This window comes from Periophthalmus magnuspinnatus, chromosome 3 (assembly GCF_009829125.3).
Source record: "Periophthalmus magnuspinnatus isolate fPerMag1 chromosome 3, fPerMag1.2.pri, whole genome shotgun sequence".
Lineage (NCBI taxonomy): Eukaryota > Metazoa > Chordata > Actinopteri > Gobiiformes > Gobiidae > Periophthalmus > Periophthalmus magnuspinnatus.
The window spans coordinates 10,947,826-10,975,803 of NC_047128.1; the positions used below are offsets into that span (position 1 = coordinate 10,947,826).

Consider the following 27,978-nt stretch of genomic DNA (forward strand, 5'->3'; position numbering starts at 1 on the left):
AAATTTGGTTTTGAATCTGTTTTAGTCATTTGAAATGTTTGAGAATCATACAGAAGCAACAACACCGGGACTAAACTAGGTACTTTCCATGTAATATTTAGTGGCCCACCATCGTTTTACATACAGTGCCTCAAATACCTACAAACTTATACTTTACATTCTTCCATATAAGGCAATGGAAAAGCTTGTTATTACAGTAATATGTTAGTTCACGTCAAAGGCAGCATGGTGTCTAGACCTAAGATTTGTACCAATCTTAAACTGTATGCATTTTAAATTGAATGGTAGCTCTCAACGTGTGGTAGGCGGCCCATATAGACATGTTCATATACTTTGTTTAGCCCAGCTTTATTGCAGTTTTAAATATTGTTAAAGAGGAGGTATTAAGCTTCTATGAAGTATTAACTATAACACATAATATAATTAGATCACCACATTTCCTTTTATTGTTTGAAAATACTATATTAACTGAAAAGAATGTATTAACATATTTAATAAGGTTAATTTTTGGTTTTGCCTGTGCAAAGTCACTCTGCCTTCAGAGCGCTATCACAACACAATCAGCGCGTATTCAGCTAATAAAACTACAACACCTCGCATCAGGTTTATGAAGATGTAGAGTAGTTTTGTATCATGTTTTGGTATATTTATGAAGAATTGAGCATGGGTGATGTACACTTGTGGGCCGAGCATTGCACAGAATCTTACAGTTAACTGTAAAGAGGGCTAGAATAGGCTCCAGAAGAGATCGCTAGATTACTCAAACATGCATGGATGACATCTAAAACCTCTTCAGGCAAGTTTTTGATGAAAGAACAACATTATAACATGGGAGAAAGCTTTAAAAAGTCAGTTTTTGATAATACCCCCTCTTTAGAACACATGAGACCCTATAGTAAATTCTAATTATCTTCACCAGTCAATAAAGGGACTTGGGCTGTATTAGCAGTAAAATAAATGTGACAGAAATAAACAATAGATGGCAGCACAGAGTTCCCTTAAGCCGACCTCCATTTCCCCTGCATCTTCAGAGGAAAAACAGTTGACGCTGGAAGGAGTGGAGCTACAGTGCCCTCGACAGGTCAAACAGGAGTACTGCATCTGTCTTAGTGAGTGAATCAGTTCATGTCCTGAACTCTACGGCAGATCTCCCCTGTGAACTCTGAGCACTTTGAGTTCCCTCCGAGATCCTTTGTCAAAACCTGAGGAAAAAACAAGGGGAAATGTGTAGGGTTATTATAAATGTTATTGTTAATTCATCTGAAAGCTCGCCCCCTATGGACCAAAAATGTAGTTCTTTTCTTAAAATTCTTCAGGGATAATTTCATAATTGCTGTAGTGGAAATATGGGCCTGATAATTGTTTTGGAGTGATTAACTTGCTTCGAAAAAGCACTAACGAATACAATTTAAAAAATTTAAATAAGGAGTACAAGAGACAACTGTTGTTGTGATTTTGGGCATTACAAAAATAAAATGAATTGAATTGAATTGAGTAGGTAGGAATAAAACAGGTATTCTACTTTCTGTAAATCATACATGTGTACTGTTTTTTTAATATGTCCTCACTGTGTGCTTGTTATGTAAATATTTATAATGAATAAATCAAAGTGTTATGTTGAAGTATTAATTTATAGACTATCCTAGAGCATGTTTAGAAGCCTAATGTGGCACTACTGCATATTTGACAGAATCTTTAAATGTTATCATACTTTAGCTAGTTGGAATACGTTAAAATGCACTAGAAAACATGAAAAAAGTCTATATTATTAAAAATGTTAGACCCACTCTGGTTCATAATCAAAAAAGTATCCTTGTAATCAACAGTTTAGCCTGAGTGGCACTGAAGTGGAGAGGGCCTCCAAGCCAAATTCTGCTTAGGGCCTACTGAAATACAAATGTATTACAATGACTGACCCTTGAAAACATTTTTGACACAACAATCATGACAAACATCTGATAACGTGACACCATCATTGGAGTGTTTTATTGTTTTTTCTGTATTATGTATTATGTAAACCTGACCTTCTTGTCCTTGATGGTGTCAAAGCAGGCTGTCTGGATCTTGTCTGCGTGGGAGTGGAGGCCCATGTGTCGCAGCATCATGACCGCACTGAGGAGCAGAGCCGTGGGGTTGGCCAAGTCCAGACCCGCGATGTCCGGAGCTGTGCCATGGACCTAAACAGCATTCAAAATATAGTCAATAACTGATTACCAAAATTTTGTTTAAAAAAAACAAAAGCCCAAAACACATATTTCCATAACATTTTCTTCATTTTTCTATCTTGTATGTAACCACAGTATGTAACATTTAAGCCAAAAAATTGTTGCTGTTTTTTGCACTGAAAAACATGCATCCGGCCCTGAGCGGGGTTGCATTTCCACAAACCTGACTCTTACTTGGCCTAGAGGAGGGACTATGGCTATAATCTTGCAGTATGGCATAAAATGTAACCATCTCCATGGAGAATATTCTCAAGTATGGTTTTAAATTTCCATGGAATCATGCAGAAAGTTGTGTACTGTACCTGTATTTTATTTTTTTTATTTTTTAAAACACAAACCGATTCGAAGATGGCGACTCCATTTGCTCCGATGTTGCCGCTGGGAGTAACTCCGAGTCCTCCGATTAGACCAGCACAAAGGTCACTGTTTAAACAGAAACGGACTTTAATACTAATCAGGTTGAAATGTTTGTTATTTATTGACCTATCTCACCTGAGGATATCTCCGTACAGGTTGGGCATGACCAGCACATCGAACTGAGTGGGGTCCTGTACCATCTGCGTAAAGAAAGAAACCTGCTATTTTAATTTATGGGTTTCAACTAGTTAATATCTATCTTATCCATCTTAACTATCCATCTCAACTATCCATCAATATTAAGTATCTATCATCTATCTATCTTAACCATCTATCTTAACTGTCCATCTTAACAATCTATCCATCTTAACTAACCAAGTAACTTATGTTTCTTGTCAATTTTTATAGCCCATGTTGATTACATTGTGGCTTCGCTCCAGATTTTGAGGGCAGATCAGGTGCACATACTCTTTGATATTTTTAGATTCCTGCATTTTCTTAACTAAATAATCGTTGAAACATTACTGGACACTGGACTCACGTTGAGGCACACTGTGTCCAGGTACATCTCTGTGAATTTTATGTCTTTGTAGTTTTCAGCCACTTCACGACACTTCCTGAGAAACAGGCCGTCCGACATTCGCCTAAACACGTTTTAAAAGAGGGAACAGGAAAAATTGAAGAAAAAAATGAATGATGACTTCACTACTGGGAGAGTCCTTATAAAACACCATAACACCAATATATATCGATTGGCTGATGTTATCGAGCCAATATTTGCCCTTTTTAGTGTCTTTAGTCAGAAGGTAGATAGTTTGTTTTGGCAAACCTGCTGCCCAAAGAATAAAGATAAAGCTTTATTTGAACACTTTAGTGAGAAGAGATAACAGCATAAAACATGACTATCCAGCCCTCTTATAGGTTTGTAGTAAAAAAAAGTCTGTGGGTTTGTAGGAAATTTAAATTACATAACTTGGGGGAAATAATCTATATCGGCCCTAAATATTGGCAGAGCTCATCGATCATCAATTTCTTCGGATTCAAAACTATTTGTATTGGCATCAACCATGAAAAAACCCAAATCAGTCGATCTCTAGTTGAAATAATCTACATTATACCTTTATTTGTCAAACTGTCAGAGAGGCATTAAAGGTATTGCAATTTTTTTAAATGTAGACTTGATCATTGTAATTTTAAAAGGCCATGTGCATCTTACTTTGACCCCTTCTAAGTTTGGAAACTGAAGACGATACAGAGACATTTATATTGACTGACATGATATTGGCTTTGTGCACGGCTGTGACGCTGGTTCTTTGGTTGTTCCGGGCGTATTCAAAGGCATACTCTGCAATGCGTCGACTGGCCTCTTCTGTGATCAGTTTGATGCTCTGAACCACACCATCGACGATCTAAAATGTACAATAGAGAGGGTTCAAACAGCATTCAAAACAAGATGTCCATTTTTTATTCAAGAATTCAAGAATATTTGATGCACAATCCACCTGATAAGAAAGGATTTCAATAGTTCTAGACTATACTTAGCCCAAACCCTATAACTAAATTGTTTTGTTTTGTACATGCGGCATTGGTTAAACAGCAGCTTGTAAACACAAATGAAAAAGAAACATTCAAATTTTACAACAATATTACAATAACAAAAACTATCATTGAGATATTTATACAGTTTCATCCCAAATATATATGGCTGGGCAATTTTTTTTTTTATAGTGATTTGTCTTTAATTTAATTTAATTTCTCATTAAAACCAAATAAATATGTTTTTTAATGTTAAGGTTCATGAACATATAAAGTTAGCCTCAAACTACGAACATGTAAAAAATACACACCTGACCCTTTTCAGCTAGTCTCAAACTGTAATACAAAATACTTTACAGTTCTATTCAAAAATGTAGTGGAGTAGAAAGTACAGATACCTGCTCTTGAATGTAATGAAGTGAAAGTAAAAAGTATCCACTTTCGGATGTATTTAAGCACCGATACCTAAAATTTCCACTCAAGTACTATCCTTTATTATTTTTACTTTGCAATGTTCCATCACTGGTTAACGGACAATATTGGTGAAGCTTATCATAATCATGTGCAAATGTCTTGATCATATTTTCACTAAATATGATTACCGGTACTTAAATGTCTAAACAACTGTCTCTGAAGTCTTCTAACAATTAGACTTGTTTGGTTATAGTAAAAGTGATGTTCAGACTCACGATGTGCTCGATGCCACTGTACTCTCCCTCTGTGTTCTCCCTGATAGTGACCAGGTCCACATCAGTGTAGGGAGTCTTGTACCCCTCGATGGACACACACGGACGCACATTTGCATAAAGGTCAAAGGTCTTCCTGAGCAGCAGGTTCATGGAGGGATGTCCTGCCGCGATGGGGGTCTTCAGAGGTCCTAAAGAGGGAAAAAAGTGTTAAAAGGCACTGTACCTGATTTATATGGTCTTAAAAACCATGAAATACAGGCCAAGTTAATTTTAAAAGATTTGCAGTGGTCCAAAGTTATTCCTCACTTTCCTTATGCATTCTGAGCTTCCTAATTATTCACCACTTTTCAGCACTTTTCACTTTCAGAGACAAACGTGGAGGTCTGTCGTGACGGTAAAGCTACCAACAACTAGCATACCAAACACACATTTCCTGATTCTTTATTATTAGACGAAAACTGTACTTAGTGGTTTTATTTTGACCTCAAGAACTCTTCATAAAATACATTGGTAATGGTGCAAGACTAATTTTGCTCAAATAGGCTGATAAAAAATTGGTATAGGCGCTTCAAGTTTTAATGTTGTGGAGATCATCAACAGGGCTGAAAAGGGGCTGCAATTATATACATATCAGGTATTCTGTACAAAACAAAATGTGGGGTATTATTATTCTTGATTAAACCTAATAAGACTGTAGTTTAGATCTCTACAAACATGTTGCGAACTGCATGATTCTTGTAATAATCTAGAAGAATATACCTTTGAGTCCCATTTTATTCTTGTCCATTGACTCTTTAGCGTCAGGAGGAATCATCCACTTTCCTCCAGGTCCTTTTATGGCTGTGACGTTCCTCTCCTCCCATCTGATTGGAGCCTGTTTTTACACGCAAAACAGACATTTTAAATAAGAACTGCTTTTTTTTTTTTTTATAATATGTCACTTAAAATATGTAATCAGTAATGTCCAAATGATGTCCAAATGCACAGACCTTGTATAACAGTATAATTTGTAGGCACACTAAACGCTGACAGCAGATTTTGGAGTGAATATATTGCTAATAAAGCTGAAAGAACCAACATAAACAACACTATACTCCAAATCACATCATGATGTTAGGTCATATCGCTCTGCCTATCTGGATGTCAATAAAAAATACAACTGTCTCAATGATGAAGCCAAGAAATAAACTAAATTAAAATAGAGAATGTATGAAATATAAAGCAACAGTATCAGCTACAGGTTTGTAAAATAAAACTTATCCATATAGTTTATTTAATTGTTTACAGTAGATTAATTACAACAACTTTATAATGCTCAAATTAAAGATAATGCTAGTAGTAGTGTTTTTGTGTTTTTTTTTGTTTTTTTTACCTTAGCAGCCTCAAAGATCTTCATGACGGCAGTGGAGATCTCAGGCCCGATCCCGTCTCCTGGGATCAGAGTCACTGTCTGCATCTGAGGAGGTCAAACACCAGGATTAGACCCCTCTCACACCATCAGGATTATAAGGATTTTCACACCAACATCAGAGCAATTCTGTATCCTCCCAAGTTTGTCATCATCTTAAATATAACTTAATTTTCAGTATTCGTTCATTCCCCTTATACGTGTTTTCACAATTTGCATGTCTAACATTAAAACCTGGATATCCATTCCACACACAACTGCCATGTAGCAGTAGGTAAATCTGGTACAAATCATCTTTTCTTGAATGAATTTGTACATGGTCCCTGACAAAGAATAAAGAAAGAAAGATATTCACAAAAAATTAAAATTTTAAATTGAATTATATTAATTTTTACACCATAAATTGTCAATTTGCATTTGAGTCAGCAAACATATATTTGTGTAGTTTACCAATAACATACCCATGTAATAATGCAGAGCTTTTATCCTAATTCCTCTCCCAAGTAAGCTAACAAATACAGGTGAACTAAGCTGGAGGAGACACTTTTGTTCTTTGTCAATGGTTATTTATGTTCAGGTACATTTTTGAGAGAGGTCCCAGCCCATTGTTAGTGTCAGGTTTAGGTCATATGGAACTCACCCCTCTGGAGAAGGAGGACAGAGCAGGTTTCTTGACGGCCCCTACGGCCTGGGACAGCTGCAGAACACAAGGTCAACAAAGAGTAAATAGTAAATCATTAAAATAAAACAGAACTGATCCCCCTAAAAAAAAGTATACCATCTCTCTGGCTTTAAAAAGTGAGAGATTTATACAGATTTGGTTCAATACTGGAAGAAATATTGTCCATATAAAATTAAGCAATGTTTTAACTGTGATCCATCAGTAATACTAATTTTCATATGGGACTGTAATTGCAATTTTCTAAGAACAGATTAAAAGACATGAGTATAAAGACTTTATATCCCATATAACTCATTTTAAATTTAAGAAAACAAAATCACTCTGTGGTAGGCCTCTATAATATTGCCATACGTTTGACAAGTATTTCAATAATTAACATAAACATACACTATTGGTTACATACTTAATATAAGAATTACTAGGGGAAATTACAATGTGGGTTTAGCTTTTTAAATTACAAAGAATAAACATGGCAATATGGCCTTTGTGTTGGCCAATAATCAATGAACTCATGTTGATCATAACCCAAGCAACGCTAATTTACAGTCATAAATTAGTTACAAACTCTATAAAACTATGGTTTACGTTTATGTGAAGACTGGCTATAGATATCAAGAAGTAATAAAAAAAAAAAAAGTTAATTATAATATGTGTAAGTAGCTTAAAATAATTGCTAAAGCTAACTTTGATACAGGAGCAGAACTGTCATCCAACTGAAGGACACAGGCAACAGCTAACGGGAGCTAATTGCTAATAGCCGCGTTCATAAGAGCAATAAGGAGAAAATCTTACGTAAACCCACAGGATCTTCTGCTAAAACAAGCCCCAAGATAATTAAGATGAGTTAAATCATTACACGGATTTTTAATAGTTTAACTAATCTAATTTACTCACCATTGACCTCCACGCGTTGCCTGCCATGCTACTGACGAGAAGATGTGCTGCTGAGGACAAGCCGGGACCGAGATCGTGTATGAACTGTTACCTCCACTCTGAAGAGGCGTGTCAACGTTCTTAAACCACTTAAAACTCTATTTAAAATACAGATGTTGATCACTTATGTTAGCTTTTAGATTGAAATGTGTACTTTATGCTAGAATTTGCAGCAAAATTGTAAATTATATCCTTGAAGAAAAAAGCTCAACGTTTTAAGAGTGGTTATTTCTATAATAGATGATCTTGGAAAGAGGAGCGCGTTTAATGCGGAAATACAGAGGTAATCTGTGACGCTACTCGGTTGCCAGATCTCTTTTTCCACCAATTATTTTAACTTATTTGGTGTTTGATTTAGACCTTGGAAATACAATATATTTGAGAGGGTAATATAGAAAAATATCATAGAAAATATTATGGCAATAATTGTCTTTTTTCATGATGAGAACCAATATTTTCTTTATATCCTCGTATAAATATAAATAGTACCTTATTAGTACCTGATTTTAGGTTAAATATACAATTGCAATGCCAGACAACGTACGTACGAATGAATGAATGAATGAACACAATTCGTTAACTGGACTTAATTGCATTAGTTTTATTTTTATTTGCAAACTTGTGGTAGTGAAAATATGACATTTGTCTTCCTCTTGTGACTGAAGTTGGAACTGCATGAGCAGCACCGCAACATCCCTCACCTTTAGTATGCGTTCAAGAACATCGGGAAAAAATAAATGATAGCCTAATCACTTTTTTGATTAACTTAATTTAATATTAATAATAGTTTTATCCATATTAGTCCATTTTATTCATGCTTAAATTAATAGTAGCCATAACAAAAATAGCTACAATTGTTGTTAGCCTATTCTTTAACCTTTATTCTCAAATTCTCCACAGCGTAATACCTCTCTTTCCACACCCACTGCTGTCGTAAACATTTGAAACTCCTCTCTTTTCCCACTCTCCATCCTGGCCTGTGAACGTCCCTCGCTGCTGTCTTCACCTCCTCCTCTGCAACTGCGCGAAAACCCACCTTTTCCCCAGCGCTGGTTTGCACTAAAATCAAACACGATGCAAATATGAGGGTGGATCTAGGCTTTTTCTGACGCTGTTTACTCGGATTAAAGCGGATATTTTGTTGCTTTTGATGTTTTTTGCGGAACTTCCAGTGTGATGCATCTGCTTGGAGCCGGGGCCAGTCGACGAGGATGGGCAACAAGCAGACAACCTTCACCGATGAGCAACTGGAGGCGTTCCAGGTATTGCTACCCCCCAATCATGTTAAAATATATTGGTTCGGTATAAATTATTTTAGCATCAGTTTGCTCATAATCTAATAATAATTGTACATAGAGAGGGATGTGAGAATGGAAGTATCATCACATTTTAAGTTACATAATACCAATTCAACGGAAAGGGTCTTTAGAGTATTTAGCAGGTGAATAGGGTCTAATATCATAGGGTTTTGCACAATAAGTGATTTCAACAGCTGTTTTTAGTGCCAAGTGTAATCATTTGAAAGTACAAAATAGGCTTTGTCAATATGAAGAAAAAGAACATTTTATCAATAATTATGGTTGCCTTGAAGGGATATTCTGTTGTGAATATCTGTTTTTTGAAAAGTCGTTAAAATAATAGACCTGTTATGATAATAATTTAAATTGTAAAGTGCAATAGAAACTACTTATGTTCTTGACACAAATCCTAAAGCAGGATAATGCCATGCACTTAACGCAACCAAAATGAAACAAACCAAGCATGCTTTTATTTCGTCTATGTTGTCTAAAAAGTTACATATTGTGGCTTTAAGTGGTTAGTTATAGACCTGTCACGATAATTACTATACTGACTTCATCCTTCAATATTTAAAAGCTGGAACAATATATTTCTGGGTTCAAAATGTACTGCGTGTGCAATGTTTTTGTAAAAGTGTGGATATTTTGGGTGTTTTTGTTGTATTAGAATAGGATTTGACCTATAGAGGGTTGAAAAAGTAACTCTTGTGGCTAATTATTCTTGCTTCATTCTGCTATTAATGCAACTCATGCCACGTAATGGTACTGTCTATTTAAAAATGGTTTATTGGGTTTTTCTTGCATTATTTTTTATTGTATCAGTGACCTAAAGTAGTTTCAATATTAATGTTTATTGCTTTATATCTTTGTAGCAATATATTGTGTTTCAAAATGTGTTATGGTGGCAGGTCTAGTTAGTTAGCATTATTAATGATTTGATTGGGTTGGGCTTGGGTCTACAGCTCAACTGTTACAGTATTACAAACAAAGAAATGCACACATGATAAATATATTGTTCCATATTTCATTAATTGGACAATACGTTGATGTAATTGATGTAAGTAATTATCATGACAAAAGTACAAAGGATGTAAACTAAAGTGGATATCGTCTCACTTCTGATTTGTAACATATAGAACATGATCGGGTTTCACTTATGCAAAGATTTTTGTGTTTTGTTTTATTTTTTTCAGGACTGCACTTTTTTCACCCGGAAAGAAATTTTAAGGTGAGTTATAACATTCACTCTCATTTCAACTGTGTGCACTTTGACATGCACATCCTTATTTACTTTGGTTCAGTTGCAGGATGCTGGTTGTGTGAATGTAAACATGAGCTTTTACAGGTCTGCTTTTTAACTATATTGGTAGTTTCCCCATTTTAGAATGTGTTGATATCATACACTCATGGGGGCAAGAGACAGATTTCCCTACTGATAACATTGTACTTTGCCATGAAATATCCAAAAGGTAAATTCACAAATGTTGAGTTATAACTATATTAATTACATATTGAATGGTGTGTTGTCATCTGAAACCCAGCAAATCAATCCAGCACTGATTATTGCTGGTTTACATTATTGCACTGTTACACTACCCATACTTTTTATATTGTATTTTTTATTTATTTATTTATTTATTTTTATCGTATTTTACTGCATGCCCCTATTTTCATCATAGATTATATTATTATTATTTGTTTAACATTGCACCATAACGTCCAAGCCAGTTCCTGTTTGTGAATGTAGTTCACTGACTGCCAATAAAACTGTGATTTTGATCTGCAACAGCTTATTTTCAAATGACAAAGGTGGTCTTATTATTCTGTTATTGAGGTTTAATTTTGTCCAATTGCGATTAGGTATTTTTCCCTTCCCATGAGGTTACTGTAGTGTTAAACTAATATTACTACTCCTGCAACTCCTGATGTTGGGAAGTAACTGAATACATGTACTGAAAATACATCTTCAGAATGCAAATTATGAGTATTGTATTTTTTTTTTTTTTTTAAATATATATTTATAATTTATTTGAATAGGGACAGATACAACAACTGTTAACTGTTCAGTAATCTGATGCAGGTATCACAGTGTTTATACCCTCGGTTAATTCACAACACCAGTCCCAGAAGGGCTTTAAAAACTGTTCAAATTTCATTAAAAAGCAGCAGGATTATATGTGGAAAAGCAATACCTACAGTGAATTTGTCAAGAGTATCACACACTTACAAACTTTCTTTATTTATACTTTATTTGTCAGGGGCCATGTACAAATTCATTAATCTTACAAAAGAAGAGACAATTTGTACCAGATTTAGCTACTGCTACTCTCACAGACTCATATTTTACTCTTTCTCAGCCTCCTCTCTCCCCCTTGCCTTCTCCTCATACTCTTTCTCTCCCTCTCCCCCTCTCTTCCCCTGCCTTCCCCTCATACTTTCTCTCTCCCCCCTCATATTCTCTCTCTCCTTTTCCTTCTCTCTCCCCCTGCACCCCCATATTCTCCCTCTCTCCCCCTGCCCCCCCCATACTCTCCAGTCCCCCTGTGCTGTGGCTCTATAATCCCCCTGTGCTGTGGCTCTATAATCCCCTTGTGCTGTGGCTTTATAGTCCCCCTGTGCTGTGGCTCCATAGTCCCCTGGGGCTGTGGCTCTCTAGTCCCCCTGTGCTGTGGCTCTATAGTCCCCCTGTGCTGTGACTCTATAGTCCCCCTGTGCTGTGGCTCTATGGCTCTTTAATCCCCCTGTGCTGTGGCTTTATAGTCCCCCTGTGCTGCAGCTCTCTAATCCCCCTGTGCTGTGGCTTTATAGTCCCCCTGTGCTGCAGCTCTCTAATCCCCCTGTGCTGTGGCTTTATAGTCCCCCTGTGCTGCAGCTCTCTAATCCCCCTGTGCTGTGGCTCTATAGTCCCCCTGTGCTGTGGCTCCATGTCTCTTTAATCCCCCTATGCTGTGGCTCTATAATCCCCCTGTGCTGTGGCTCTATAATCCCCCGGTGCTGTGGCTCTATAGTCCCCCTGTGCTGTGACTCTTTAGTGCCCCTGTGCTGTCACTCTATGGCTCTATAATCCCCTTGTGCTGTGGCCCTATAGTCCCCCTATATTGTGGCCCTACAGTCCGCTGTGGTGTGGCTCATGTGGACCCTGTGGATAGTTTTACAAATGTACAGGGTGGTTCAGGAGCCAGTCCATTCAAACATTTAAAGATGAGTTTTACATAATACAAATTATAGAAATTATCAAAGTTTAAATTGTTATGCTTTGATAAAATAGAACAGTGTTCAAATCTGGGCTCTGGGCTTTTTGTCTAAACTTTTGTAATCACGATTGTAGAGCCGCTCGTTTTAAGGTGACAGTAGTGCAGTACGACAGTTGAGACAGGATCATGGTATTAAGAAAGACACAGGCACAGCTGTGGTGCAGTTACTTTTTCATGTGGTGGAATCCAGAATACAGTTACTTTTCTAAAATCAAAGGAATAATAATGCAGGTTTCAAACCCGAATGGCAATAGTGCGAATATTATAAACCACTGCTCTTGTGGTGAGGCAGGTGTGATTTTTCCTTCTGTAATCAGTCATAAATAAAGGCATTATGTTTGTTGCACTGTTTATTATGCAGTTTTAATCATAAGTCATGTTTCTTACTCTATAATATAATGCAACTCCATTTGAAAGTATTCCAAGTATTCAGAATGCAGTACTCTGATTGGGCCATGTAAGGGAATACGTTACAAAATACATTCATTAATGCAGTATTTTTCCAACACTGCCCACACCATTTTAAAGGTGCACTATGTAACTTTTCCAATGAAGAGTGCATTTGGGGGATCTTATAGCTTTGTCAGTGTTCCACTGTATGGCATTAAGCTAATCTATTTTGCATTTAATTGCTGTTGCTCAAAAAATACATGGAAAAGCATCCATTCTTACTGTGAGGGTCACCTCTCTACAGAGCTGACCTATAACCTGGTGGTGTCACCTGTTTGTCTCCATGGAGATAAATAAGTTAAATGCTATACTTTGGAGTATTCTCAGAAAAGCAAAAACATATCCATGGAGACAAGGTGGCAGATCTTCAATCCAAAAAGTTGCTACTTTAATTGCAGCACTTTCTCTTGAAACTTGTAATCACTCAAACAAATAAGGACAAGGAGATATTTCTGCACTTTTGTGATTGATTTTTGCCACTGTATATATGGTCTTTTAATACCTAGTCCTTTTGGTAATTTTAGTGCAAATTAGGTAAATTTGCAAATGTAAAAAACAACTGATTTTGTGCTGCCTCCGGTGGCCACTGCAATTTCAAGTACTATGTGACATTACACAGGACTGCCCTGATTACAGCCAGGTGTTTCTGATTTCAAAGAACTGGCTGCAAGGGTGGAGTTTGAATTCTACCTGTTACACCAATCACACTGTTCCTTATATGTATAAAGACTGTATAAAGAAGTGGACTAAGTGAGTGTGACATCACCCACAGCGTTCAGCTCCAGTCAAATGAAGCTCATCGAGGCTAGCAATTATAGCGGCAAATTTGGAGCCAAGTTCCATATTTGGAATTCCGATCCCAACTATTATAGCAACCAAAGAGCTAATCGGAGCAAGGTTGTTGAAGGTAATGCCCCTTTCCGCCCGTGCTGCTGGTTTCGCAAGGAGCAAGTGCTTAGCAACGCTGTCAATCAAACCTGTACTAACACTAGCAGGAGCGACCTCAGGGAAAGAAAGTGCCTGATTTGTCTGTTATTAATGTTCATATCTTGATTTATGGACAGAATAGCGAAATAAAAATGCCAGGTTATGTAGAGCGGGTTAATACAAACATTTTAAGACCAAAATGATGACACTCACTGCAGGAATTACAGAGAAAGGGCTGACAGTTTTTCAATGTAAAGTGAATTGGAGCCACAGTCAATGGAGCCGGAAGCATGCTCATGATCACTTTGTATCTGGAATGTGGCAGCTAGCACGTTAGCCATGTCCATTTATATACACAGTCTATGGTCCAGACCTCGCCCCTCCTGCCCCCTGACTCTCCCTTTTAGCCCTCCAAGTACTGGCCAGTTTAGCAGCAATGTGCAATGTGGTTGTGGGCAGAATTTATGTGTTCAGTCCCACTTAAAAATACTGAATATTGTTATCAAATTATTGCAAAACACTATCAAGATACTCACTGTAGTCAACATCGGCAACCCCCACTCTCATTACCCTCCCACTGTTCCTCCTGTTCTGGTGATCTATGACTCAAACTGCCTCCAGGTCCAATTAAAGCCCTGTAAAGCTCCTCCTCTGTGCCCGGGCTCCATTTGTTCAGCTGCAGACTACAGTAGGTCACGGTTCCTCTATGAAAGCTACAGATTTATGCTCATTATTTACGCTTATGGTTTTATAATGAGCATTAGCTGTTGCAGTGTTGCTGGTTCAGGTTATTCCTACATTTCCCTGTGTAAATCAGCCCTGTGTTTTTTCCACTCTTTTGGCTAACGTTTGTTCAAGTCTATTAGTGAATGCTTCCACTCCGCTGCACACCGCTCTACAGTGATGCTAATGGACGATTTAGGCTTGTAGCGTATGTCAGTAGTACAGAGTGATTGATAAATGGTTATTGTCAAAACAAAAAGAATAACTAACATTTGCAACTTTTCTCCTTAGAGATCTTGCTGTTCCAGTTGTCTTGAATGTTCCACAGTATGACATTAAACTTATCTATACTTATCTATAACTTATCATTTATTCAATTACCAAAGTTTGTATTGTTAAAAAAATACATGCACTCTTACTGTGAGCAGGGTGACTTCTCCACAGACAAGACTTGTAACAGCATCACTTGCTTGTCTCCATGAATGAAATGCCATACTGTGGAGCACTCTCAGAAAAACTACAAACTTTCTACAATGCTCCCTACACACCATCACAATATTATAAGATAGTTTAATGTAAATTAGATTAGATTTACCGATCTTGATATTTTACTGCATATTTCTTCTGTTGTACTTTGCGTTGCAAGACTGAAATTTCCTTACTGTGGGACAAATAAAGGTTTTCTTATCTTATATAGGCCTACTGTGAGATTTGGATTCTCCCTAGATGTGAGCAGTGCTGTTTTTGTGCCTATGCTTCTTTAGACATACTACATGGACATGGACTAAAAGTAAAACAATTACATGTATGATTTTCTCAAATATTTCACAGTCCACCTCTGTGTGTGTTGTGTGTTGTAGGCTACATGGCAGATACCGAGAGCTGGCTCCACACTTAGTCCCTCTGGATTACACCAACGGCCCTGACATCAGAGTACCCCTGGCTCTGATCGTCACTATGCCTGAGCTTAAGGTAACACTAAATACTGCAGCTCCTCTGGTATGTTCTGATCAGTATTCTACATCACGTCTCCTCCTATGCATTGTTATTTCACACTGTATTCAAACCTGTAATTTGTAACCTGAAGCCTTGTGTTTATGTATTACAAAAGCCCATCACAAAGTGCAAATCTCCCAAATTCACTATCTAACTTTTCTTTTCTAAAATGTTCCACAGTATGGCATTGAACTTTCATTTATTCAGTCTTATGTGTGTGTGTATTGCCAAAAAATACTTGCTTTAGTCTCCATGGAGATTGCCAAATGTTATGCCATTGTGTGGAACATTCCAGGTGAAATATCTGAAGACACTAAGCTTTCACATATAAACTTACATAGTGCATTTTAAAGTGGCAGAGTCTTAGTCTCTGTTTAAACGTGTTGTTTCTGTGTTTTCAGGAGAATCCTTTTCGAGACCGGATAGTGGAGACGTTCTCAGAAGACGGAGAGGGAAACCAGAGCTTTAATGACTTTGTGGACATGTTTTCTGTTCTGTGTGAGGCCTCACCCAGAGAACTCAAGACCATCTATGCGTTCAAGATCTATGGTAAGAACCAGACTGCTGAGATGGAATTTTAAAAGAGATAAAAGATTCAGTATTTTACAAGCTGGATATGACGTGGTTGGAGAAATATATTGTGAGATGAGTGGCTTTGTGTTCTAAATGCATCATAATCAACAGTATAACTGACACAGCAGGACTCATATCTGCCTCATTACGTCAGCAATGCTTCAGGCTTCAGTGTTAGCAGTGTGGCATGTAAATAAACATCGCTACATGATGACATCACCGGGCTGGAGTTTGTTTGTGCTAGTGTGAGTGTGAGTGTGATGAGGATAATCTGTTATTAGTTCAATCCATTAAATGACCCTAAGGCATGGTTGTTCAAACTTTTCCAATCAGGGGTATCAAAACACAGATGAAGGGGAGGGCCAATGGAAGGCCATGGACTGACAGTCAGTATGGGGAATAAATGAAATACAAATGCAAATACATGCATTATAACAGATTACACTGAGCCACCAAACTTTTATTCATGCTTAGATCCTCAACAGAAGACACAATATTTAATATTTGCTTCATCAATTTAGATTTGCAAAAATGTGCAGTGAAAGGTACTGCTTAAGGAAATATGGCCTAATTCACCAGGAAGGCTGGGGTGCATATTTGGCCTCTGGGTCATACTTTGAACATGTCTGCCCTATTGTTCATGCCTCGACTGAGTCATCTGTCTCTTATTAACATACCCTGATTGTTCTCTTTGTTTGATTGAGGGATTACACAGACATCTTAAGTCTCCTCTTATGTTTCAGACTATAATCGTGATAACTTCATATGTAAAGAGGACCTTCATCAGACCCTGGTGAAGCTGACCAAAGGCGAGCTGAGTGCAGAGGAGGTGTCTCTGGTCTGTGACAAGGTCATAGAGGAGGCCGATCTGGACGGAGACGCTAAACTCTCCTTCAGCGACTTCGAAAATATGATCTCTAAAGCTCCAGACTTCCTCAGGTACCACTGGTTTATACACAAGGCACTTCAGAGCATGGACTCAAGATAATGATGCTGTTTGTGTAAACAAAGATAGCAGATCACTTAAGCACCAGTTGTAATAATATAGGTTTTAGAGGTTTAGTGCTTTTCACTGTAACTCAAGACTCTTCACAGTAGTTTAACACCAAACAAAGGACAGGACAAGTGAAAACAAGTAGTGAGGAAGCAGTCATTTGTGGGGGTTATAACATACACTCACCTAAAGGATTATTAGGAACAACTGTTCAATTTCTCCTCAATGCAATTATCTAATCAACCAATCACATGGCAGTTGCTTCAATGCATTTAGGGGTGTGGTCCTGGTCAAGACAATCTCCTGAACTCCAAACTGAATGTCAGAATGGGAAAGAAAGGTGATTTAAGCAATTTTGAGCGTGGCATGGTTGTTGGTGCCAGATGGGCCAATCTGAGTATTTCACAATCTGCTCAGTTACTGGGATTTTCACGCACAACCATTTCTAGGGTTTACAAAGAATGGTATGAGAAGGGAAAAAAATCCCTTGTTGATGTTAGAGGGCAGAGGAGAATGGGCCGAGTGATTCAAGCTGATAGAAGAGCAACATTGACTGAAATAACCACTCGTTACAAGCAAGGAATGCAGCAAAGCATTTGTGAAGCCACAACATGCGCAACCTTGAGGCGGATGGGCTACAACAGTAGACCCCACCGGGTACCACTCATCTCCACTACAAATAGGAAAAAGAGGCTACAATTTGCACGAGCTCACCAAAATTGGACAGTTGAAGACTGGAAAAATGTTGCCTGGTCTGATGAGTTTCAATTTCTGTTGAGACATTCAAATGGTAGAGTCAGAATTTGGCATAAACAGAATGAGAACATGGATCCATCATGCCTTGTTACCACTGTGCAGGCTGGTGGTGGTGGTGTAATGGTGTGGGGGATGTTTTCTTGGCACACTTAAGGTCCCTTAGTGCCAATTGGGCATCATTTAAATGCCACGGGCTACCTGAACATTGTTTCTGACCATGTCCATCCCTTCATGACCACCATGTACCCATCCTCTGATGGCTACTTCCAGCAGGATAATGCACCATGTCATAAAGCTTCAATCATTTCAAATTGGTTTCCTGAACATGACAATGAGTTCAATGTACTACAATGGCCCCCACAGTCACCAGATCTCCACCCAATAGAGCATCTTTGGGATGTGGTGGAACGGGAGCTTCATGCCCTGGATGTGCATCCCACAAATCTCCATCAACTGCAAGATGCTATCCTATCAATATGGGCCAACATTTCTAAAGAATGCTTTCAGCACCTTGTTGAATCAATGCCACGTGGAATTAAGGCAGTTCTGAAGGCAAAAGGGGGTCAAACACTGTATTAGTATGGTGTTCCTAATAATCCTTCAGGTGAGTGTATGAGGAAAAGGTGACGTTTGAGCTGTTTTTGAAGGTGTTTAGTGAGTCTGAGTTTCTGATGAGTTTCAGAATGTTGGGGCTGCAGTTGGTTTGACTGTAGGAGTGAGCTGATCGGAGGCAGAAGTGGGGCTGGAGGAGGTCAGGGAGGTATGGTGGGACCTGGTTATGGAGAGCTTTGTAAGTGATCAGGAAGGAAGTTCAAAATCATTATTTTTTTTCCTGTAATGATATAGTGGCAGAGAAGTTAGTGTTAGGTCCCAGGTTTGATTTTTGGATGGATTAGGGTTTTTCTATGTGGAGTTTGCATGTTCTTTTAGTGTCTGGTTTCAAGACTCTCCTGTATGAGATTCCAAGTCTCAGTGGGATAATTCTGGTTAAATAAAGAATAAATATGAACACCTATGCAAAGCTCTTAAAACCGTTAGATTTTTGAATTATTGTTGTTGACAAATTTGATTTAATATGAATTTTGCGAAGTGTTACTGTCAGAACCAGTAACACTTTGCAATATTATTTATTTTTTACATCTTGAAAGCCACAAAAGTTAGTTTTTGTCATGGGCTCTGCTGAATATGAGCAGACAAGTGGTGGTGTCTGTAGTCTGCCTGTGAATTTCAAAATCCTAAGAAGCCCTTTATATTCCTGTGATATAGTGAATTCCATTACCTCTACATGTGAGCACAGTGGAGCAGGTCTCATTTATGTTTTTACTGACGCTGGGCCTTCACAGATAAACCCAAAGCGCGGTGTGCCATCTGACTCTTTTTACACTCCCCATTCATCAAATTCACTATGAGGCTGTAAAGCTCCCATAACCTGTGCACGAGTCTATGTGGAACCAATGTAAATTGGTGGACTTTTATATTTCGTCAGAGTGATGTGTTTTTATGCAGACAAACACTGAGCAAAATCTGAATGAAAGTTGATTATTAAAGGTGCACTCTGTAACTTGTCTGGTGGGAGCTCTGCCAACTGCTTGTCTCCATGGAGTTGTTGTTGCTTTGCCAGGAATATTCCACAGTATGAAATTAAACTTTCATTCAGGTTTTTATTACAAAAACAAGATTCCATGTAAATAGAAAGTTAAAGAGAGAGATTACAGTGGAAGGAGAGAAAGATTACAGTGGGAAGAGAAAGAGAGGAAAGCGAGAGAGATTTACAATGGGAGGAGAGAGAGAGAGAGAGAGATTACAGTGGGAGGGTGGGAGGACAGACAGAGGAGAGGGAGAGAAAGAGAGAGAGATTTTAGTGGGAGGAGAGAGAGGGGGGAGAGAGAGAAGGGACAGTGGGAGGAGAAAGAGAGAGATTACAGTGGAAGGAGAGAAAGATTACAGTGGAAGGAGAGAAAGATTACAGTGAGAATAGAAAGAGAGGAAAGGGAGAGAAATTTACAATGGGAGGAGAGAGAGAGATTACAGTGGGAGGGTGGGAGGACAGAAAGAGGAGAGGGAGAGAAAGAGAGAGAGAGATTTCAGTGGGAGGAGAAAGAGAGAGATTACAGTGGAAGGAGAGAAAGATTACAGTGGGAAGAGAAAGAGAGGAAAGGGAGAGAGCTTTTCAATGGGAGGAGAGAGAGATTACAGTGGGAAGGTGGGAGAACAGAGAGAGGAGAGGGAGAGTAAGAGAGAGAGATATTACAGTGGGAGGAGAAAGAGAGGAAAGGGAAAGTTCCAGGACAGTTGGGAGAGAGAGAGAGAGAGAGAGAGAGAGAGAGAGAGAGAGAGAGAGAGATGCACAGTGGGAGGACAGAGGAGCCCGAAAGAGAGAGAGGACAGAGAAAAAACAGAGAGAGATGCATAGTGGGACAATGAAGAAAGAGAGATGTACAGTTGGAGGAGAAAGAGAGAGTCAGATGTGAGTGGGAGAGAAAGAGAGAGCAAGAGAGAAAGATGCATAGTGGGAGCACAGAGGAGATAAAGAGAGAAAAGTACAGTGGGAGGAGAGGAGAGAGAGAAAGAGAGAGCGATGTATAGTGGGAGGAGAGAGGAGAGAGAGAGAGAAAGAGAGAGATACACAGTGGGAGGAGAGACAAGAGAGGGGAGCAGAATGGGTTGTGTTATTGCGTGTGCAGGGCCCGATAGAGCCGTGCTGCCAGTAAAACGATGAGTCACACCAAAGATGAGACTCGTGAAGTTTAGAAATATAAAACTGAACTGGAAAATTATAGTATCATTTTCAACAGTGAGAAAAACATTGATTTTACTGTTACATTTCAGACAAGAGGAGGGCTCAATTGTATTCAATATTTTTGGTACCAGACCAGTACTTAAACAATGGCAGAACTTAGAACACAAAGTTTACTTTTTTGGTCCCTTTGTTAATTAGACCAGATCCACAAAAAACACATATGAAAATTAAATAGATTTTTAAGTTCTTGTTTCTGTGGAAAATGTTATTCCTTTGTAGTGAATGTTCCACTGATTGGGATTAACATTGTCTTTCCTCACGAAGACAAGCGTGACATCACCAGGACAAATTACAGGATCTATACAGAGGCAAGCCCACTTACATTAAGAATAATGGTCGCCCAGGCCTTTCTGTGTGGAGTTTTGCATGTTTCTCCCCGTGTCTGAATGGGTTTCCTCTGGTTTCCCCCCATCAACCAAAACATGAACGCCCTTCGAGACAACTGTTGTTGTGATTTTGGGCGTTACAAAAATAAAATGAATTGAATTGAATAATGTTATTCTTAAAGGGCAAAAAACATTGACAATGAAATAAGGCAAGTTTATCTGTATAGCACAATTTGTGGACAAAGTAATTCAAAGTGCTTTGCAGAATACAAAAGACATTAAATTCACAAACAACAAATCAAAACATAAACAATAATCATGAAATGAACATTAAAAGTGAAGAGTGCAAAATAAGAACCTTTCAGTCATATGCACAGCTAAACAGAACCGCTTTGAGCCTGGATTTAAACTATGTCAAAGTAGTGACCTGTCTGCTATCTTATAGCTGCATAAAACTGAAATGCTGATTCCCCATGTTTAGTCCTGGTTTAGTCCTGGTTTAGTCCTGGTTTAGTCCTGGTTTAGTCCTGGTTTAGTCCTGATTTAGTCCTGATTTAGTCCTGACTCTGGGTACCTGCAGGAGGCCAGTCCCTGAAGTCCTCAGAGTGTGATGGAGAGGTCATGGAGAGACTTGTGCACAAAGCTTTCTGAGCTACAGGAAGCCAGTGCAGAGACCTGAGCACAGGACTTATGTGCTTGTACTTCCTGGTCCTAGTCAGGGCTTGAGCAGCAGCGTTCTGGATGTGCTGCAGCTGTTTTAACGCAGATTTGGAGAGGCCAGTGAGTAGGCTGTTACAGTAGTCTAACTTACTGGAGACAAATGCCTAGATAAGTCTCTCTAAGTCTGGTTTTGACAGTAGACCTGATTTTTTTTTTACCAACAGCTTATTAGCTTCCTCGAAATTAACAACTCCTTTGATGTCTTCCAATCAGGTTTTAGACCCCACCACAGCACTGAGACTGCTCGTATCAAGGTGACAAATGACATCCGCCTGAACACTGATGCAGGCAAAGTCTCAGTCTTGATCCTGTTAGATCTGAGTGCTGCCTTTGACACTGTGGATCATGGGATTCTCTTACAGAGACTAGAGGACTGGGTGGGCATCTCTGGTACAGTACTAAACTGGTTCAAGTCCTATTTAGAAAACAGGGAGTACTTTGTTGAAATTGGAAAATGTATATCAGATAAAATGTCCCTGACCTGTGGGGTGCCCCAGGTTTCAATCCTGGGACCCCTGCTCTTCAATCTCTACATGCTGCCATTAGGCCAGTTAATACGCAGCAATAATGTGTCCTACCACAACTATGCAGATGACACTCAGATCTATGTCTCACTGGCAGCAGGTGAATATGGACCAGTGGATTCATTCTGCCACTGCATCCAACAACTTTCTTCTGCTAAACTCAGACAAGACTGAAGTCATCATCTTTGGCCCACAGAAACATAGAGAAAGTGTCAGCAGTCACCTCCAGTCTCTCTCTCTAAAACCTTCAACTCAGGCTAGAAATCTAGGGGTAATAATGGACTCAGACTTGAACTTTAACAGCCACATCAAATCAATAACATCTGCAGCTTTTTACCACCTAAAGAACATTGCAAAAATCAAAGGTATACTGTCAAAGCCAGACTTAGAGAGACTTATCCATGCATTTGTCTCCAGTAGGTTAGACTACTGTAACGGCCTGCTCACTGGCCTCTCCAAACGAGTCTTAACACAGCTGCAGTACATCCAGAACGCTGCTGCTCGGGTCCTGACTAGAACCAGGAAGTACGAGCACATAAGTCCTGTGCTCAGGTCTCTGCACTGGCTTCCTGTAGCTCAAAGAATAGACTTTAAAGCAGCTCTGCGTGTGTATAAGTCTCTCCATGGCCTAGGTCCAAAGTACATCTCCGACATGTTAGTTCAATATGAACCATCTCGCACACTGAGGACTTCAGAGACCGGCCTCCTCTGGTGCCCAGAGTCAGGACTAAACATGGGGAATCAGCATTTAAGTTTTATGTAGCTAAAACCTGGAACCTTCTTCCTGAAGATGTGAGACAGGCCTCTACTTTGACAATGTTTAAATCCAGGCTCAAAACAGTTCTGTTCAGCTGTGCATACGACTGAAAGGTTTTTATTCTGCACTCTTCTCTTTTAATGGTAAATTTATGATGATTATTTGTGATTATTTATGTTTTGATTTGTGTGTTTTTAATGTCTGTCTTATTCTGTAAAGCACTTTGAATTACCTTGTGTACGAATTGTGCTATACAAATAAACTTGTCTTGCCTTGCCTTTTCAATGTTTTGAATAAATGCTAGAGAGATACATATAGTACCATACTACTGAACAATATAGGCAAAGCAATTACATCTCCATGGTGCTGAAAAACACTTCTTAATCATGGCTGGCACAATAATCAAGAAAAACTTATTGGTTGGGTTCAGCTGTTTCTACATTTCCATGGGTTTAAGAATGCTGAACAGTTAGGACCATTGCCATAGTGATTATTTTAATTCAAATATAATTACAAACATTAAAACTGCAAGCAGTGATAAAGGCCCTCGCCACCCCTTGCGACCGCGGGGTACACGCCACCGCGGAGATCCTGCCTTTCGTTCCCGCTTTCATCGCTCCTCCCCCCAAAATCAGCAACTGAGTAATACTACTCCATTCATTCCAATGAGAGCATTTATGACATTGTCACGCCTGTACGGTTAGAAATAGAGGTATATCTTCATTGGCTTTTTTGTTCAGTATGATGAGAGGAATATGTGTACCAAATTTCCATGGTCTATGACAAAGTAATAATTTTTCATCCCAGTTAACCAAAACCCATGTATTTCAATGAGAAATGTCAGACGTTGCCATGGCAACACCTTTGAAAATAGAGGTATGGTGTCACTGACTTTTTTGTTCAGTATAGGAATAGGGATGTTCATGCCAAATTTCAAATGTTTGTGACAAAGTAATGTTTTTACATGCCATTTAAAATTTTCAAGGGGGTGCTGTGGAGCAATGTAGTCTTTGATATGTGTAAATTGCATATCTATTCACTCAAATCAAGATTTTGAACAAAATGTATATTAATGCCGGGAAATAGGACACTGCATGTGTGAGTTATGCTCACTTTAACATGTCAAAATATTGCTTTTATCTTTGATTGGTGGCCACACCCACATTTTATGATGTAGAAAAATCCAGGACAGTTCCATATAATCCCACATGGGTCTAGTTCATTTTGACCAATTTGCAAGTTTCTTGAATGAAAATCCAAGGCGCAAAAAATCCAAATGTGAGAGGTAAAATTTTGGAAAAATGGGGTTCCGCCCACAATGGCAGACTTCCTGTAGGGTTTAGGGTGGGGTCATAATATAATTTTTTACTTGTCTTGAAATGTTCTATGTTTGTACCAAATTTCATTAGTCTACGATGAAAAAGGTCTCTCATTGCCGTAATGTATTTCAAATTTTGAGGTGGCGCTATTGAGTCATTTTGATACGTTAATTTTTTTCCACATGAAAATACAACTTGTTTTGCCAATCTTGAATTTTAGGCCATAGTTTGATGAGTGTAGAGCATCTATTTAGTCTACAACAAAGTCCAGTACTTTGAACCCCATTCATTTCAATGGCACATTTATTATGTTACCACGGCAACATAGTTGAAAATAGAGGTATGTTCTCATTGGCTTTTTTGTTAAGTATGATGAGAGGAATATGTGTACCAAATTTCAATGGTCTATGACAAAGTAATAATTTTTCATCCCAGTTATCCAAAACCCATGTATTTCAATGAGAAATGTCAGACGTTGCCATGGCAACACCTTTGAAAATACAGGTATGGTGTCATTGACTTTTTTGGTCAGTATAGCAATAGGGATGTCCTTGCCAAATTTCAAATGTTTATGTCAAAGTAATTTTTTTGGTCCAATTCAAAAGTTCAAGGGGGCGCTGTGGAGCTATTTATTGTCTGACCTGTGTAAATTGTATATCTATGTGTTCAGATCAACATTTTGAATAAAAAAGTATATTCATGCCGGGACGTAGGACACTAACTGTGTGAGTTACATGCAATTAAAAACTTTTAAAAATGGCTTTTTTCTTTGCAGGCTGGCCACACCCACATTTTATTACTTAGAAAATTCCAAAAGAGTTGCTTATAATCCCACATGGGTCTAGTTCATTTTGACCAATTTGCAAGTTTGTTGAATGAAAATCCAAGGCGCAAAAAATCCAAATGTGAGAGGTAAAATTTTGAAAAAATGAGGTTCCGCCCACAATGGCCGACTTCCTGTAGGGTTTAGGGTGGGGTCATAATATAATTTTTTACTTGTCTTGACATGTTCTATGTTTGTACCAAATTTCATTTGTCTACGATGAAAAAGGTCTCTCATTGCCGCAATGTATTTCAAATTTTGAGGTGGCGCTATTGAGTCATTTTGATACATTAATTTTTTTGAACATCAAAATAATAAATTTTTCACCAACCTTGAATTTTGGGTCCAATAAAATTGACTTTTCGTTAACGTTCAGGGGGTCAAAAGTGGATTCAAAGTCATGACCAAAATAATAATAATAAGAAGAAGAAGAAGAAGAAGAATGGAAATGCATTTTCCACCCATTATTTTTCTCCTAAACCATAACAGCTACAGTCATGTGACTTTCTCACATTGTGCCCCATCACAAATAAGGCCCCTGTGAATTTTTTCACACGTCCACAACAAATCAATTGTCTTCTATGAATTTTTGAAAATGAAATTTGAAGAGGGCGCTAGAGAGCCATTTTGTGAGAGAGTGCCTTGATTTGCATATCATTGCGTTCAGCTCACAAATGTGCATAAACGCTGTATTAGCGTTTTCCCAACAAAAAATGTGTGAAAGACAAATATTTTTTTGAAATATTCCAAAATTTGCGATTTTGTTGAAAATTCACCCTGACCACACCCAAAGTCATAATCAAAATGTAATTGATAATCTTTAATCACACATGGGTTTAGTGGGATTTGGCTAAATTTGATGTGTTTCTGATGAAAACTGTGCGAGAAAATGTCCTGAATGTGAGGGTGTGCACTTTTGTCGTTCCTGGGTTTGATCCAATATGGCCGGCGTCCTGTACATTTTAGGGCGGGGCCATAATATCATTTTTGTCATGTCCCGACATGTACTATTTTTTGATGTAAGTTTCGGATTTTTACGTTGACTTTTTTCCGAGTCGGGCTCCCATTGGCCCCATGAAAATGAAAGTTTGAGGTGGCGCTACCGAGTCGTCTTTCGATATTTTTTCTCAGGGTCTTTTGTGACAATTAGAGCTCGTCGAGTTCTAATTTTTGACACTACTCACTGCCATGTCAGGGCGGGTTTACTACTTGATTTTTGCCATTTTACGGGTTTCGGACGCGGTTTTAATGAGTCCCTCGCCGGGACGGAGTCCCAGGCTTGGGCCTAATAATAATATAACTTCTGAATGGAAAAATCCTCAAAATGAAAAGAAACAGGAAACAAGAAGCTGAATTTGTTTCTGACCATGTTGTTTTGTCCTTTGTTCCACAGTAACTTCCACATACGAATCTGAGAGGATCCTGCTCCAACCTAGCAGTGCCTGTCCTGAACTCCCGTCTGCAGAGAGCCTCCACAAAGCACACAAAGACAAGCAAAACAGACATTTGTGCATGAAACGCTCTCTTCAAACACTCCAAACTTTACAAAATGGACGTCTTTAAACCTGATGAAACTCCATGGGGCTAACCTGCAGAAGTCAGAAGCTTTGTAAAACTGATACGGACAAGACAAGGCAGCAAAAATGGACTTTACTTGGGATTTTCTGAGTTTTGTGCTTGACAGAAAACCCCTTACTATGATATAATAGGTTGCGTTCATGTGACATTGTAATATTCGACAGAGCGTGGTTTCAAATTGAGCCGGAGGGCAGGTCAATATTCTTTTAACTGTCAAAATGCATATGTTTTGAGCTAGTTTATGGTTAATATCTCTGTAATTATCCACATGAAACAAAAACTAAAATCTTCATTCATACACATCACAGCATTGTACAGGCCAGTAATATTTAGTACAGATGGGGGGCAGCAAAATGAATTTGCCTGGTAAGTCCAGAAAAATATCTGATATGTACTTTTATAAGGAGTGATATCAATCTGGTCACCACTCCCTCCATTGTCTCTCGAGCCAGGCTCAAACATAGCCGTTCAATCCGATTTGTTTATTTCAGTGGCACATGTGAAATGAAGCATCTCATTGGTCACTCATCATTTTGAACAATTTGAAAGATTAACAGAGTTTAGTCCTTTGCTCACTGATTCTGCAGAAATCCGCCATTGTTGGCCTTTCTTTTTGCCTCATAAGCAGCCATATTTGTTTTGATCTGGCCAATGCGTGTCCCAGATTGGCTAATCCACCTGTCATATACGCTCATCTGAACTCAGGGAGATTTACTGGTGACCAGATTCACATCTTCAGAAAGTACTGGAGAAGTGTGCATTCTGGATCCCATGGCAACTGCCCTCCATCTGAAATTATGACATCAAAATAAATATCGTGAACGCAACCTGTTACTTTTCAAAGCACAAAAGGGCCACACAGATAAGAGCTATGCAATCCTATGGGAGCAGCATGGACTTCCTCCTCTGCAGTGTACATGGCTTCTCTAGTTTTTCATGTTAAACTCGTGGTTGTTGTTGTGACCGGTGCCTCAGACAATCATAGTCTCCTGTAGTTCAAGGGCTCATGTGGTGAAGTGTAGAGTCGGCTTTGATAAAACTTTTCCTGCCTCTTTAAGACGTTTAGACAGCAAAAATGTCCTACGGCAAAGAATGAAATAAAAACTTTTATCTCAGTTTTTGGTAATGCACTAAGCTTTTTATTAACTATTTTTGTGGGCATATTGTGTGTGCTATTTACGAGTTTATGTAGCTTCTGGTGCCATCTGCTTGTTTCCGTGGAGATGTTTGTGCTTTGCGATTAATGCTTCACAGTGTGGCATCCTCAGCAGATTCCACAGATCTGACTACTGTTGTTACAATACAAAAATTTCAAATTCAACATTGATAC

At 38.6% G+C, this 27,978-nt stretch overlaps 2 protein-coding genes across 2 annotated transcripts; one reads left to right on the forward strand and one right to left on the reverse strand.

Moving 5' to 3' along the window:
* Positions 1 to 433: 433 nt before the first annotated feature.
* Positions 434 to 7,849, reverse strand: idh3a (isocitrate dehydrogenase (NAD(+)) 3 catalytic subunit alpha). Its single transcript, XM_033990525.2, has 11 exons — positions 7,792 to 7,849; positions 6,856 to 6,912; positions 6,180 to 6,263; positions 5,567 to 5,681; positions 4,808 to 4,995; positions 3,858 to 3,991; positions 3,124 to 3,226; positions 2,718 to 2,782; positions 2,564 to 2,648; positions 2,025 to 2,177; positions 434 to 1,202 (listed from the first exon to the last, which is right to left on the reverse strand). The coding sequence occupies exons 1-11, from the start codon at positions 7,816 to 7,818 to the stop codon at positions 1,119 to 1,121; spliced, it is 1,095 nt and encodes a 364-aa protein (XP_033846416.1). The 5' UTR covers positions 7,819 to 7,849; the 3' UTR covers positions 434 to 1,118.
* Positions 7,850 to 8,874: 1,025 nt separating this feature from the next.
* LOC117391647 (calcium and integrin-binding family member 2-like) lies at positions 8,875 to 27,762 on the forward strand. The gene is made up of 6 exons (XM_033989511.2): positions 8,875 to 9,092; positions 10,322 to 10,356; positions 15,343 to 15,454; positions 15,880 to 16,027; positions 16,795 to 16,990; positions 26,464 to 27,762. Exons 1-6 carry the CDS (start codon positions 9,042 to 9,044, stop codon positions 26,483 to 26,485), a joined length of 564 nt encoding a protein of 187 aa, XP_033845402.1. The 5' UTR covers positions 8,875 to 9,041; the 3' UTR covers positions 26,486 to 27,762.
* The last annotated feature ends 216 nt before the right edge of the window (positions 27,763 to 27,978 follow it).

Excerpts from the sequence above, each read along its gene's own strand:
- idh3a (XM_033990525.2), bottom strand. The coding sequence starts at position 7,818 with ATGGCAGGCAACGCGTGGAGGTCAATG. Across the intron at positions 6,264-6,855 it reads TGTCCTCCTTCTCCAGAGGG|ATGCAGACAGTGACTCTGAT; the intron begins GTGAGTTCCATA and ends TGACCTCCTCAG. Across the intron at positions 2,178-2,563 it reads GAGTCGCCATCTTCGAATCG|GTCCATGGCACAGCTCCGGA; the intron begins GTTTGTGTTTTA and ends AATGCTGTTTAG.
- LOC117391647 (XM_033989511.2), top strand. The coding sequence starts at position 9,042 with ATGGGCAACAAGCAGACAACCTTCACCGATGAGCAACTGGAGGCGTTC. Across the intron at positions 9,093-10,321 it reads AGCAACTGGAGGCGTTCCAG|GACTGCACTTTTTTCACCCG; the intron begins GTATTGCTACCC and ends TATTTTTTTCAG. Across the intron at positions 16,028-16,794 it reads CTATGCGTTCAAGATCTATG|ACTATAATCGTGATAACTTC; the intron begins GTAAGAACCAGA and ends CTTATGTTTCAG.